The sequence below is a fragment of the Malania oleifera genome, chromosome 2, assembly GCF_029873635.1.
Source record: "Malania oleifera isolate guangnan ecotype guangnan chromosome 2, ASM2987363v1, whole genome shotgun sequence".
Taxonomy (NCBI): domain Eukaryota; kingdom Viridiplantae; phylum Streptophyta; class Magnoliopsida; order Santalales; family Ximeniaceae; genus Malania; species Malania oleifera.
Window position 1 is genome coordinate 70,879,471 of NC_080418.1, and position 16,150 is coordinate 70,895,620.

The 16,150-nt window shown below is 34.9% G+C and overlaps 1 protein-coding gene across 1 annotated transcript in view; it reads left to right on the top strand.

Moving 5' to 3' along the window:
* The window catches only part of LOC131148685 (tetraspanin-19), a 38,197-nt gene extending 22,493 nt beyond the window's left edge, over nt 1-15,704 (top strand). The window contains exons 5-6 of the mRNA XM_058098569.1: nt 13,825-14,019; nt 15,399-15,704. Of these exons, the coding sequence (XP_057954552.1) occupies nt 13,825-13,989 (165 nt within the window). The 3' untranslated portion in view covers nt 13,990-14,019; nt 15,399-15,704. The remainder of the gene's footprint in view (nt 1-13,824; nt 14,020-15,398) is intronic.
* Nucleotides 15,705-16,150: the final 446 nt, after the last annotated feature.

The following is a 16,150-nucleotide window of genomic DNA, read 5'->3' on the forward strand; positions in this document are numbered from 1 at the left end:
TGAGCTTGATAAGTTGAGCGAAGCAGAATTTTCATATCCCAAAGAAAGAAAGGGTGTATGACATGAAAAATTTTCATATGATATGCCTGGTTGGCAGTGTTTTACAAGCTAATTGCAAAGGTGCTTGTTCTCAGGTTGAAGGAGGTTGTGGGAAGTGGTCTCTGAAGCCTAGAATGCACTTGTTCCTTGAGGTTCTGTTTGAAACTTGGAAAACATTAGAAGGAAACCGAATCCACAATAAGCAATAATCCCAGCAATGCTTTCAAAGTTTCAGCACTTTAGTAACTCAAGGTAGAGTTTATGTATGTTGTTGATAAAGAGCCCTGTATTGGTGAACCTGTTTTCTCAAACTTCCAACACTCTTCCAAAAACTCAGATTTTAATTAAACTTTCAATTAATGAATTTTGGGTGTTAATCAATCAACGTATGCCCTTATGGTTTCCGCAATTAGTATTGATTAACCAACGTACTCCCTTTTTGGTTTACAAAATCCCAAAGCCAAATTAATTTTTAGTTTATTTATAATCCAGTCCACTTAGTATAATTGAAAAATTAAAATCCAACCACGCAGTTAATATGAACAGAAATTTAAATGAGTGTAGGGAAGAGAGTGAGACGGGAGTTTTTACGAGGCTTGGCTATTCCCGCCTACGTCCTCGCCTTAGACAACACCACCTAAGGATTCCACTATAACCACTACTTTACAGGTAGGAACAACCTTACAATCTCTCCTTCAATAGGCTAGAGTACGCCTCTCCAAACGATACCCCACGCTTGGTCAAACAACGATTCAAGAACCTGAACCGTCTACAAAACAAGAATAAGTCTTGGTGTACAAAGACACTCTCAACAAGAGTAGATTAGAACAATAATTTAGCACTAAAATATACTTCAATTCAAAATAATAATTGAAAGAGTTTGAAGCCTTTAGAAGTATATCACTGCGAGCTTTCTTTCTTGATTGAAAGAATTCAGAGTATGCTTAGAATTTTGTGAGAGATTTCAGCAAACCTTAGTAAAGAAATTCACAATTTGATTGCACAAGAGAATTTTGAGAGTTTTGAGAACAAGAGAGCTTGAATGCTGTATTTGCTTGGTGTTTTTGAATCCTTAGCCTTGGGGGAGGTATTTATAGATGTTTATTCAAGAGTATTTCGTGTTTCCCCAAGTGACTTGGAGTGTTTCCCAAGCTTACATAACGTTTTGAATTCAAAAAGTCAAATTTGGAAAGTTCCTGTTATGTTTAAAATTTTAAAATCTCGAAGAGTCAGTCGACTGGGAAAGTACGAGTCAGTCGCCTGGAAACGTTAAAACAGAGATTTTCAAATACAGAAGGAGTCAGTCGACTGGGAAATCACGAGTCAGTTGCTTGGGTCCTCTCGGGTTGTTTCAAAATCAGGTATTTTATTTGTCAGTCGCCTAGAAAGGCCAACAACTGATTTTTCAACTTATTTCCAAATTTATTTTTTTCTTTTGCTTTCCCCAAAATATTTAAGACTTTTGAAACGAATTTTCCGAGGTTTTTCAAAACATGGTCTCTAAGTCAATAAATTTCCTAATGAGCTTCAAATCCAATCAAATCATCATTTGAATGAAGTATTTACATAGAGACCCTGAAGACTTAAAACACATTCTAAGCTTTGGAGTCTTCATGCTTGTTATTTGTTGAGTCATTTTTGTCTTTGAGCTTCAAATCCCTAAGCTTTCATCAATTCCTCTTTGGTATTCATGCTCTCATATTCTTTGAGCTTTCATATTCCTTTCACTTGAAGTCTTGCAATGAGCTTTGCTTATACTTGAACTTGAGCTTGAAACACCTGTTTCCTGAAGTATTTTTACTCACAACAAAACATGTTAAATAACCTTTGATTTGTTATCATCAAAACAAGATTAGTAAGCCATGTTAGGCCAACAATCTCTCCCTTTTTGATGATGAAAAAATAAGGAGCAAAATATGAGTGAACCTTGAAAAGGCTCTCCCTTAGAATAAGCATATTTATAACATTGTTTTGAAAGTACAATAATCATTCAATAATATCAACTTGTTCAGTTTTATGTAAGTTCATATTGCAAGAGCTTATATTCATCATATTTCATATATCAATATTTCATCATATTTCAGCATATATCACTTTCAATCATCTCAATGTTACATTGCAACTTTATGCTTAATTTTGCTCAATCTTTTCTCCCTCTTTTGACACCAATCAAAAAGAGAAAATATATAGCAATCAAAGTCTAAGGTAGACACAAAGCATATACACAAGATGATATTTATAGAAAGCATAGGTGTACATAGTGCAACTTGAGATACATATAAAAAAAAAACTGAAATACAATCCGAAACATAGATAAACTGAATTAGAAAGAGAGAGACCACAAAAACAACTGATGGAGCACTAAAATACATAGCATAATAATAAAATCAATCAAGCATTAGCAGTAGCTGCATCATCATCATTAGAGCCTTCATTATCTCCTTCATCTTTTTCTTCTTTCTCCTCCTCATATTCCTCTTCAGAAGCATCATCACTAGGATAATGTGAGGAACTAGCCTGGTATTGCTCTAAACGGAAAAGTCTCTGATCAATGGAGGATATACTAGATTGATGGGAGGAATGACTTTCCTTAAGAGATTGAAAACCTAAGTGTACATCACTACTGAAAGTGGTGAAAAGAATGATGGAATGGCATGAACCATGTAGGAGTATCAAGCTGTGGTTCGGGCTGCTGTTCAAGAGGTGGTGCTTGTTCAGGAGCTGGTCTAGGTGGTCTTCTTCCTCTTTGAAACCAGCCTTATTCATACTTTGCATAGCCTATCTGTTTTAGAGTTGTAGAGTTGAAAAGATCGTATCGAGTTCTTTTGATGAACAACTCAGTTAGACTGATGATACTTAGATGAGAAAACAAAGCATTGAGAATGCCTCTGTATGGAAAAGTAACCCTTCATGCTTCCAACCTTGTCCACATCCATTTCAAAACCAGGCTGGACAAGTCAAGCTTCTTTCCTTTCAAAAGACACCACATGATAAAGCAGTCCGCATATGACAAATAATCATGTGATCTGACCTGAGGTGTGATGTTATATGTAATGATTTTCTGAAGGATTTGTGCTTGAAGGGTCAATTGAGTATACTTAGGAGGAGTCCTAAATTCTTCCGGTGCTGCTACCATAATTAAAGGTAAAAATTCTTCTGGGGTGAATCTTTGATCCATGATCCAAGTGCATGAAAATGCAGGACACTCAAACTCACCTTGATCAATATGAAGAATGGGGCCAAGGTTTGAGGGGTTAACAAAATTCTATGGCCTCATACTTCGGTGGTGAGTGCCGTTTGATTTTGAGTCATGTTGGCATAGAAAATCTTAACAAGATTAGGGTATAGACCCTTTGCTTGAAAAACCACAAGGTTTTTCCATCCAATTGCCCTAAACATAGGTAGAATATTTGGAAAATCGTCCTCAAAGAAAGCCGTGTCAATAATCTTACCAAGTAAAGGATCAGTTGCTCGAAGATGAAGCTGATATCTTTGTTTGGCTTGAGGAGTAACAAACCATTGATCAAGGTTATCATCTTCTTGTTGATTGGAGGCAGAACCTTGATTTGCAGCTTGTTTGGTTCGTGGCATATTGATGAATGAATTTCGGAAGAAATCCTAAAAATTTGAAGGAGAAAATGTGTGAAGATGATCTTTACTCGTTTGATGGAAGGATTTCAGGTTTAGAAGCAAGGGGAATGGAAGAAGGAGGTTTCGGATGAGTGGAGGAGCAGAGTCCAGTTGACTGGAAATACAAAAATTAGGGTTTCGCGCTAAAAAATTTATAAACCCCGATGATCCAGTCAACTGGATCTCAGAAGTCAGTTGCCTGATTGACAAAAAAAATGAAATTCAGCACACAGAGGCATGTCAGTCGACTGGGAAAATTGACTTAGTCGCCTGACTTCCCAAGAATTTTAATTTTTCTTCTTTTCTCTTCTTGTATTCTTTCTAAACCACTTCCCTATTGTGTAATAGACCAAGTGCTCTTCTAATTGATATAAATCTTTCTTCTGGAAGGGGTTTTGTGAAGATGTCAGCCCATTGGTTGTTTGTATTTATGAACTCAAGTAGTATATCTTCTTTTTGTACGTGATCTCTTAGAAAATGATGTCTTATGTCAATGTGTTTAGTTCTTGAGTGTGTATTGGATTTTTAGAGATGTTTATTGCACTTGTATTATCACACTTAATTGGAATAGCTGAGTATTCTAAGTTAAAGTCTTTTAATTGTTGTTTCATGTACAAGGTTTGTGCACAACAACTCCCTGCTGCTACATAAGTGACATGTACCACTTGTACTTTTTCTATCAATTTTACATCTTGAGTAATCGGCATCCGAATAACTAATCATTTTGAATCCGGTATCCTTAGGATACCAAAGTCCTAAATCAATTGTACCTATCAAGTATCTTAAGATTCTTTTCACGGCTATTTGATGAGATTCTTTGGGTGCTGATTGAAACCGTGCACACATGCATACACTAAACATTATGTTCGACCTACTGGCTATTACGTATAACAAGCTTCCTATCATACCTCGATAATATTTCATATCTACTAGTTTTCCTTTTTCATCTTTGTCAAGGCTTATGAAAGTACTCATGGGAGTTCCTATGGGCTTGCTACTTTCCATGTCAAATTTCTTAAGCATGTCTTTTATATATTTGGATTGATTTATAAAAGTTCCATTCTTGGCTTGTTTAATTTGTAATCCTAGGAAGTAGTTTAATTCTCCCATCATGCTCATTTCAAATTCTTCTTGCATACATTTAGCAAATTCCTTAAATAGATCATTATTAGTTGCACCAAATATGATATCATCTACATAAATTTGGATTATAAGCATGTTTTTCCTTCTTAGTTTTGATAAATAAAGTACTATCAACCTTTCCTCTAGAAAACCCTTTTTCTAGTAAGAATCCACTTAATCTTTCATACCAAACCCTAAGGGCTTGTTTTAATCCATACAAAGCCTTAGTTAACTTAAACGCATAATCAGGATTTTGAATATCCTCAAAGCCCGGTGGTTGTGCTACATATACCTCTTTATTTATAAAACCATTTAAAAAGGCACTTTTCCAGTTGATATAATTTGAATTCCTTATGAGATGCATAGGCTAGTAGCATTCTTATTGCTTCCATTCTAGCTACGAGAGCAAATGTCTCATCATAGTCTATTCGTTCTTCTTGGTTGTATCCTTGAGCCACAAGTCTAGCTTTATTTCTTACCACAATTCCATTTTCATCATTTTTATTTCTAAATACCCACTTAGTTCCAATAATTGAATGGTTATCTGGTTTAGGAACTAATTTCCATACTTTATTTCTTTCAAATTGATTTAATTCTTCTTGCATAGCCACTATCCATGAATCATAATTTAAAGTTTCTTCAACGTTCTTAGGTTCATCTTGAGATAAGAATGCATAATGATTACATAGATTTTTCAGTGAAGATCTAGTAGTTACACCTCGTGATGGTTCTCCTATTATTTGATCTTTAGGATGATTTCTTACATATTCCCATTCTTTGGGTAATTTAGAATTTTCAGTAGCATCATCATTTGAAGTTGATTCATATTTCTCTTCTTCTACTTCTATAATTTCTAAGTCTTTTGGATTTTGATTAGTTTCTTCAACATTTATTGTTTTATTAAATAGATTTTCTTCATTAAATGTTACATGAATTGATTCTACAATTGTAAGAGTTCTTTTATTATAGATTCTAAAAGCTTTACTCTTTAATGCATACCCTAAGAATATACTTTCATCAGCTTTTGCATCAAATTTACCTAAATCGTCTTTATCATTTAATACAAAACATTTGCATCCAAAAACATGAAAGTAAGAGATGTTAAGCCTTCTACCTTTCCATAATTCATAAGGAGTCTTATTTAAATTTGATCTCATAGATACTCTGTTTATCACATAGCATGCGGTATTTACCGCCTCAGCCCAAAAATACTTTAGTGGGTTGTGTTCATTTAGCATCGTTCTTGCCATTTCTTGAAGAGTTCTATTCTTTCTTTCAACAACTCCATTTTGTTGTGGAGTTCTAGGTGCTGAAAAATTATGATTAATTCCATATTCATTACAAAATTTTTCAACTTCTTTGTTATTAAATTGTCTTCCTTGATCACTCCTTATATTTGAAATACTATATCCTTTTTCATTTTGAAGTTTTTTACATAAATTTATTAACATGTTACAAGCTTCATCCTTGGAGGCTAAAAATAGTACCCACGTAAACCTAGAATGATCATCAACTATGACAAAAGCATATTGCTTACCTCCTATGCTTTGAGTTCTCGTAGGACCAAACAAATCTAAATGAATAAGTTCTAAGGGTCTACTAGTAGAAATATGTTTTATCTTTTTAAAACTTGTTTTAATTTGCTTTCCAAGTTGGCAAACATCACAAATTTCATCTTTTATGAATTTTGTGCTTGGTAAACCTTTGACTAACTTCTTTCTAGATAAGTTTGATAATAATTCCATGCTTGCATGTCCTAGTCTTCTATGCCAAAGCCAATTGGCTTCATTCATGACAGCTAAACATGTTACATCTTGAGAGATTAAGTTTTCAAGGTTTATACAATATACATTATTGACTCTATAAGCTGTAAATAACACTTCATGTTTTCTTGAGTTTTGAACTATGCACTTATCTTGCTTAAAGACTTTGTCAAACCCTTTATCACTAAGTTGACTTGTGCTTAAAAGATTATGCTTTAATCCATCTACTAACAAAACATCATCAATTGTAAGGGAGGGTTCTTTACCTATTTTACCAATCTCGACGATTTTACCTTTAGCGTTGTCACCGAAGGTCACATACCCTCCATCTTTTTGAACTAGGGTGGTGAACTTTGTTCTATCCCCGATCATATGTCTTTACACCCGCTGTCCAAGTACCATTTTTCCTTTGATGGAGTGGTCCTAAAGTATACTTACAAGGAAGGATTTACGGTGTTACTTTTGGAACCCAAACCTTCTTAATTCTTTTTAAGTCATATCTATTTTTAGTGTTTACTTTCCATTCATTTTTGATTTTGACATACTTCTTTTTAAGTGGACAATTAAACTTTATGTGTCCCTTATTCCTACACAAGAAGCAAGTAGTGTGTTCATGAATATTTGGAGAAGATGTAGTAGCATTGTATTTTGCTTCTTTTAAAAAATATCCCATAAATAAGTTCTTCCTTTTGTTTTCAATTCTATTGTAACCAATTCCTTCTTTGTCACTAATCATCCTTTGTTGTCCAATCATTTTTTCAAAATTCTCTTTTCCTCTAGTAAAATTATAAATGATTGTCTTTATCTTCAATTTTACTTTTAAGATTACTTATTTCTAAGTCTTTCTTGCTTTTACCGTTTACTTGTAGTTTCGCCAACTCTTGAGACATGTTGTTTATTTTCTTCATTAGGTCATCAATATGAGATTCCTTTTCTTTTTCAGCTGATTTAGAGGATTTTAGCTGATTCTTAAGATTTTCATTTTGTTCTTTCAAAGCTATGTTCCTTTTAGTTACTTTAATGAACCTATTGTGTAAGGCGAATAATTTAGTTTGAATTTCCTTGTATGAAGACATACTATCACATGAATCATTACAAGACTCTCCACTAGATTCTTCCGATGAACTATAGTGAGAGTTTACCTTAACATTGTGCGCCATAAAGCACATGTTGACAACTTCTTATTTACTTGATTCATTCTCCGATTCGTTTGAGCTTGTGTCATCCCATGTAACTTTCATTGCCTTCTTTTTCTTCTTCTTGTCTTTATTCAGCTGTGGACAATCAGGTTTAATGTATCCAACCTTCTTGCAGTTATAACATGTAGGTGGTTCATTCTTAGTTTCCTTTGTGTTTGTTTCTCCTTTGTTAGTTTTTGGTCCTTTGAACTTCCAAGGGAATTTCCTATTCTTTCTGAAAAATTTTCCAAGTCTTTTACTAATGAAGGCTAGTTATTCATCATCTAATTCATTATTTTTGTCTTCATCACTAGAACTTTATTTGACAGCCTTAAGGGCTATAGATTTCTTATTTTTATTATTGTTCTCTGGATTTCTTTCAATTATCGCCATCTCATAAGTGAGAAGGGATCCGATCAACTCATCGAGGGAGGTATTTTTTAGGTTTCTTCCTTCCGTGATTGTTGTGGCCTTCGGTTCCCATATCGGAGGAAGTCCTCTAAGGATTTTTCGAATCATTTCATATGCTGAATAATTTTTTCCTAAAGCATTTAAGGAATTTATTATATAAGTAAATCTAGTATACATGTTAGTAATAGTTTCATCAGGATTCATCCTAAAGGATACTCGCTAGTGAGCATGTCGATTCTACTATTTCTAACATCTACCGTTCCTTCATAGGTTACCTTTAACTTATCCCATATTTCTTTAGCTGACTTACATGCCATGACCCTATTGAATTCATTAACGTCCAAAGCACAATATAGTGCATTCATGGCACTTGAGTTTACTTGCATTATTTTATAGTCATTATCAGTCAAATCTCGTTTTTTTTAGGCACTTCTTTACTATATACTAATTTAGTAGGAATGTGGTCACCATGTGTGACAACTTTCCGTGCTTTCTAATCCATAGTTTGAATATAGATTCTCATTCTTTGTTTCCAAAAGGTATAGCTTACACCGCAGAAAATAGGGGGTCAAGTTGAGGATTGTCCCTTAGCAAAAGGGGATACACCTAGGTGTGCCATTTAGATCTTTATGTAGCTTCTAATTAAGATTTGCTATAATCTGGCTTTGATACCAATTGAAAAGTAAGGTGTATGCCCAAGAGGGGGGGTGAATTGGGATTTTAAAATTTCTTTGATTGATTCTTTCTTAACTTATTGTAAGTTCAGCCACCACACAAGCCAAGTTATTTTTCAATTATAAGTTCAGTGGAAAGTTAACTTGGTTAAAACCTTTATGAATGAATATATCAAGTTGAATATTCCTTTTAGCAATTTAATACAATCCAACCAACTCAATCACAACACAATCCACAATAAGCAATAATCCTAGCAATGCTTTCAAAGTTTCAGCACTTTAGTAACTCAAGGTAGAGTTTATGTATGTTTTTTATAAAGAGCCCTGTATTGGTGAACCTGTTTTCTCAATATGAAGTATAATTCAAACTTCCAACACTCTTCCAAAAACTTAGATTTTAATTAAACTTTCAATTAATGAGTTTTTGAGTGTTAACCAATCAACGTACTCCTTTATGGTTTCCGCAATTAGTATTGATTAACCAACGTACTCCCTTTTTGGTTTCCACAATCCCAAAGTCAAATTAATTTTCAGTTTATTTATAATCCAATCCACTTAGTATAACTGAAAAATTAAAATCCAACCACGTAGTTAATATTAATAGAAATTTAAATGAGAGTAGGGAAGAGAGTGAGACGAGACTTTTTACGAGGTTCAGCTATTCCTGTCTACGTCCTCCCCTTAGGCAACACCACCTAAGGATTCCACTATAACCACTCATTTACAGGCTGGAGCAACCTTACAATCTCTCCTTCAATAGGCTAGACTAGGCCTCTCCAAACGATACTCCACACTTGGTCAAACAACGATTCAAGAAACTGAACCTTCTACAATACAAGAATAAGTTTTGGTGTACAAAGATACTCTCAACAAGAGTAGATTAGTACAATAATTTAGCACTAAAATATACTTCAATTCAAAATAATAATTAAAAGAGTTTGAAGCCTTTAGAAGTATATCACCGTGAGCTTTCTTTCTTGATTGAAAGAATTCAGAGTATGCTTAGAATTTTGTGAGAGATTCCCAGCAAACCTCAGTAAAGAAATTCAGAATTTGGTTGCACAAGAGAGCTTTGAGAGTTTTGTGAACGAGAGAGCTTGAATGCTGTATTTGTTTGGTGTTTTTGAATCCTTAGTCTTGGGGAGGTATTTATAGATGTTTATTCATGAGTATTTTGTGTTCCCCAAGTGACTTGGAGTGTTTCCCAAGTTTACATGACTTTTAGAATTCAAAAAGTCAAATTCGGAAAGTTCTTGTTATGTTTAAAATTTAAAATCTCGAAGAGTCAGTCTACTGGGAAAGTAGGAGTCAGTCGCCTAGAAACATTAAAACAGAGATTTTCAAATATAGAAGGAGTCATTCGACTGGGAAATCACAAGTCAGTCGCCTGGGTCCTCTCGGGTTGTTTCAAAATTAGGTATTTTATTTGTCAGTAGCTTGGGAAGTTCTTGTTAGTCGCCTGGACAGACCAACAACTGCTTTTTCAACTTATTTCCAAATTTATTTTGCTCTTTTACTTTCCTCAAAATATTTTAAGACTTTTGAAAAGAATTTTCCGAGTTTTTTAAAACATGGTCTTTAAGTTAATAAATTTCCTAATGAGCTTCAAACCCAATCAAATCATCATTTGAATGAAGTACTTACATAGAGATTCTCTTAAGACTTTAAACACAGTCTAAGCTTTGAAGTCTTCATGCTTATTATTTGTTGAGTCATTTTTGTCTTTGAGCTTCAAATCTCTAAGCTTTCATCAATTCCTCTTTGGTATTCATGCTCTCATATTCTTTGAGCTTTCATATTCCTTTCATATGAAGTCTTGCAATGAGCTTTGCTTATACTTGAACTTGAGCTTGAAACACCTGTTTCGTGAAGTATTTTTACTCACAATAAAACATGTTAAATAACTTTTGATTTGTTATCATCAAAACAAGATTTGTAAGCCATGTTAGGCCAACAGTTGGTAATCAAAGGAAGTGAGAAAATAAAATGTATAGCAAATTGTTGGGTAAATTTTTGATTTGACACATCATTAACATTTGATATTTCTTAATTTTAATTTTAGTAGAACAATTTTTCATTTTTGGTAGAGAAAGAAAATACAATGGAAAATGAATTTTCTTCTTATTTTCCTTTCTTTTCATTTAACAAAATCCTTGATGCAAATGGGGTCCTGTAGGGTAGATCTTGAATGCTGCACTTGTCACAAATGAGTGTGGGCACACTCTTGGGCTGAATAAAGAATGATCTGTAAGATGGAGATTGAAAAGACATGATCATGTGAATTGAGAGTTCCTTCTCTAAATGCCAGGAGGACTTAGTTTCGGGCTTAAGTAGAGAGGGCTGATTAGGTTCTACATTTCTTCTTTTAGTTATTCTGTCATGGTTAATAGTTAGTGGATCCCTTAAATGTTATGGCTAATAGTTAATGGCTAATGGTTTGTGGTTAATGCTTAATGGTTCATGGTTCATCCCCTAAAGGTTTTCTTTGCCAATTTGTGTGGCCTTAGGGAGATCCACTCTCACCTTATTTATTCATTATTGTTATGGGGGCATTGTCCTGCTACTGAGGAGAATTATGGGGGGCGGTTTCATAGAAGGTAGTAGGAGCTACTGCAGGTGTTGGTTTGCAGGTAGCTTGTCTGCTTTTGCAGACGAGGCAATTATATTCCGAGGACCAGCTGAGATATCTCAGGTCAGGTGTGACTTTCTCTTGTTTGAAGCCTATCTTAAGCCTTAAAGTGAATGTAGGGAAAAGTGAGATCGTGTCTGTGGGGGATGTCAAGGAGGTGGACATGTTGGCCTTCAACCTGAGCTGTAGGATTGATAACCTTCCCAACCATCAGCTTGGGGATGTCTCTTGGTGCTCCATTCAAAGCCAAGACTGGATGGGTTATTGTGGTGAAGAGATTAAAAAAAAAACTCATTGAGTGGAAAAACAATATTTATCCGAAGGGGGAGCACCAATGTTATCTAGAATGTGGAACGTTCCGGTTCATGGAATGGGAACGGGATTGTGGTACAGCATATGCTCTAAAATGTGGTACATTAGGGTGTATACTACTATAAATATATTGGTGAAAAATATGTGATGGGACTTGTGTATTTTGGGGAGATTGTTGAAGTGTTTCAAAATCTAGAAGAGATTTTCTTTTGTGGTATAGTAAATAATGAACTAGGATGGAATTATAATGTGATAATTCTCTACTTTTAACTGATGTAAAATATGTTATGTGAAATATATTGAATTAAAACTTAGGATCATTAGATTTAGTGTTTTGGAATGAAAATGTACTATGTTTTGCAACTTTTGTACTAATACGTGGTTTGATAGGGTGTTAGCATTTTCTGGTAACTATGGGGAGGACTGACACTGACTTGAAGTGTTCCCTCTAGTTTACCAACTTATTTATGTCTCTTTTTGGCTGTGGTTGTAAACAGATTGGAACAGTAGTGATTTTGAATAAATGAACAATTTGTTAATTGAGGTGCAGTTTCATTTCTGATCCAATTTTTGGGGTGGGCTGGGCTTGGAGGATGCTTCATATTTTCATTTGCAAATTGGCTTTGGAGATTTGCTGATCAGAGTGGAGTTTTTTGGAAGAAGGTTCCTAAAGCCAAACATGGCAGCTCAGGAGTTTGGTTCTCCAATGAGGTATGAAGCTCTTATGGGTTTAGTTTGGAAAGGTATTCTGGAAGGTCAAGGCAGTTTCTATGAAGTTTATTGGCTTGGGAGTTGGGAATGGCAATAGAATTGGATTTTAGTTGGACATTTGGTGGATTATACATTTCTGAAAAATGCTTTCCCAGCCATGTTTAATCTTTAAAATAATGAGGAAGTGCTGGTGGTAAATGTAGTTTCTTTTGGTTCAAACTCAAATCCCATGGGACATTCAGTTCCGCTGGAATGCAATGGTTGGGAGCTGACTTAAGTGGAAAATCTGCTGAGAGTTCTCCATGGAATAAACCCTGACTGCCTGAAGGAGGATGCTGTCAAAACGGAAGGGTGGTAAATGGAATTTTCAGTCAAATTATATATAATCTCCTGACAGATAGGGGGCTAAGAATTTTCCTTGGAAATCTGTTTGGACTCTAAATATCTCATAAAAGTGAGCTTTTTTCCATGTGTAGGAAGGCATACTCACAGGTGGGTAACCTTAGAAGGATGGGGTCAACTTGGTCAGCTGGTGCTTCATGTGCAAGAATATTTGAGAACCATTCAATCTTCTCTTACATTAGTTGCCAGATTTGCGGTTCAGTGGTTCATGCTGGGCAATGTTAGATCCTCTTTACCTATTCTGGTGTATGGTTGGGAGAAAGGAGTAGCAGTGCATTTATTGGAACGGAGATGCCAGTTCACAAAATGGGAGAACTTTTCTGATTTGAACAGTATTTTCTGGGGCACCAATAATCATGCCTTTATCTTGGATTGAACTCTTTGATGCGTGATTTTTTTTTTTTTTTTGTATAGCTCTTCCTTTTGTTATGTGGACTGGTAGTTGGCACCCTCTGAGTGGCCTTGATTGCATACCTTCTTATCCAATAATAATAATTATAATAATATAAAAAATAAAATGGGTTACAATGTTGTAAAATATGGATTCGTCTGGAACAAAATCATGTGAATATTGTGGTATTGTATTATTCACAAGAATAAATTAGTCAGGAATTTGCTAGTAACCCACTCATATTGCATGTTTGCACCAATTATGTTATGAAACCATGTTTTTTGTCAAAATTTCGGTTGCATTGTTTCCTTCTGGTAACTCTTTTGTAGGTTGTCATTTTGTTTTGGTTTGACCTCACATTGTTTTTGATTTGAAGAAGGTCGTGAGTACTTTTCAGATTATTTATTGGTGATTAATTTTTCTTTTTCCATGCAAGAAGTGATTATTGGCAGATTACATTTGTAGGATTTTGAAAAATGGTTCTTTGGAGCTATTGTTTTATGTTTTAAAATGAGGTGCACATCCTCGTTATGCTTATTGTCCATGGGCTTTTCTCTTGCAGGGACTGTCAATTTTATTGGCATTGATACTCAAATCTCTTGGTCCACATCGTGGATGTGATGAAAGTGATGATGATTTTGCTCCTGCCAGGCTTCCACTCTTGAAGAATTCTGTTCATCCACCTCCTTATGTTGTTGGTGACCCTGTCTATGGATCTAAGAAATAAGATGATGCTTCTAATTTAAGGATGAAAGAGGTAGAGATAATGAAATCAATTTGGACTCTTTCTTATTTGATTGGATTTTGCATGTACACTTTTTCTACTTCCCTCTAGTTAGGCCCACACACTATGATAAGTTGTAAGTTGCCATTTATCCCTTATACCTTCAGCCTTGTTCTTTTTCCTCCGAGCACCTTCAGCTTCAGTTGCTTTGACTTCCCATTTGCTCATGGATTTCCCTTGTACATGATCTAGATTTTTGTACGTCTTATAAACAAATAATTTGCTTCCTTTCTGTTTTGGTCCCTTTCCTTGTTCCTCATCTACTGTAAATATTCAATGGCTAAGCACAATTTTGGACATGCTTTCTTCATTTTAGCAATAGTTTAGCATTATACATTTGTAAGACTCGAACCTGTATACTAATTTTAATTTGATAATGTTCGTTGGCCGCAAAACTCTTGGAAGTTCTTCACTCTATTCACGCAACTCTAATTCTAGGTGTACTGTTCCTTTCTTGCTTGCGGGCTGCACATTTGAGAGAGGAGCTTCTTACTATTTACTATACCCTTGTCTTACGTAAACTATGTTGTCAACAGGGCAGGTCATGCTTACATATTTTCTGATTCTGTTATGGTTAAAATTATCAAAACCATGCAGCACAACGATGGGAGCTCTCAACCCTTGATGTAAGCCTGTTGTGGCTAGAAAGTTTTGGGGTGGGTGATTGATAAGCCTGAAAAAAAGTTGATGCTGGACCTTACATCCTCACAAAGAAGGGAAAAATCTAACAGACTTTAAACCCAATTTATATTATTCAACTCCAGCTAGAATCCCCTGTGCAGTCATATATTTGTTGGATTAAAAGCCTTGAAGCTCAAGCAAAACCCAATTACCAGTTTCCTAAATTTATACTGGAGGACCAAAGATTCCAGTAAAATAAAGTTGTATTGAAGTCATGTACTCGAAAGATTACAAAATTTAATAATTTTTTATTGGAAGAGTGAATCACTTTTCATTCCGTTGTAGTCACTATTGAAAAATATCAAATATTTGGAAGGAATTGAAATTGTGATTCACAGTAATTGTATTTCACTAGCAAGTTCATTTCTGCCTCAATTCTGTTTCCCTCAATTCAATTCTGCAAACCAAGTAGTGTAAAAGAACAGTTAAATTTAGAGCCTTCACCAAAATTTGGTGCAAGCCTACTTTTTAGTGAAAAATGAGCTGCCTTTGCACATAACTGTGATGTTGAATTAGGGAAGCATCTTTTAGCATTTTTCATTTCAACAGAAACCTGTTGGATTTCAGTTTTGATTCCCTAAACCCTTCCTTGAATTTAGTAGCTAGGTTCTTGCCACTGCAGCAGAATTAACAACTTTTGCTTGTGTTTTTTGCCAAAAAAAAAAAAAAAGAGGTAAAGGGGTCTGCTTTGGTGGGAGCTGACATCTGGATGAAAGGAATGTATCGGCACAAAGGAGCAATTGAGCATTCAAGGCGGAAAAAGAAAAAAGCACTCGGCGGACTTGCAAAGGATCTTGTGATGGTCACAAACATGTACATATGCTGTAACATTCTTCAACGGTTTTACCCAAATCTCAACTTCAATATTTGCATGATATATATCTCATTATGTTGATAGAACGACTTTGAATGAATGTGATTCATTGGTATGCTTGTAAGCCCTTGAATTCTAACCTGATAGAAATGATTTCCCTTTCTACCTTGTTTGTTCTTCTACTGTACATAGTGAGACGTCCGGTGGGAATTGCTGATGACTGGTGTATTTTATAGGGTCTTGAGACATTAATGGCTAGTTTGGTTCACGGAATAGATATTCCTTAGAACAAGGTGAAATATATATTACATTATTACAATATAGGCAACAACAATTCTTTATATCTTTCTTATTTATTTTATTGAACATGTAATAAGAAAGGAACTTGGTAAGTTTTATTGTCAGGCCTGTTCCGAAGAGCCCAATTGGGTTTGAGGAATGATGGGAACTTCATTGTCAACTCTTTCTATAAACACCTGTTCCTTGTTTAGGAGCAGCACTAACTTTCCTTAGAAGCTGATTTGGAAAATGAAAGCCCCCTCAAGGGTTGCCTTATTCACATGGGAAGCTACTCTAGGAAAAATGTTTAATAGTCAATCATTAAAAATA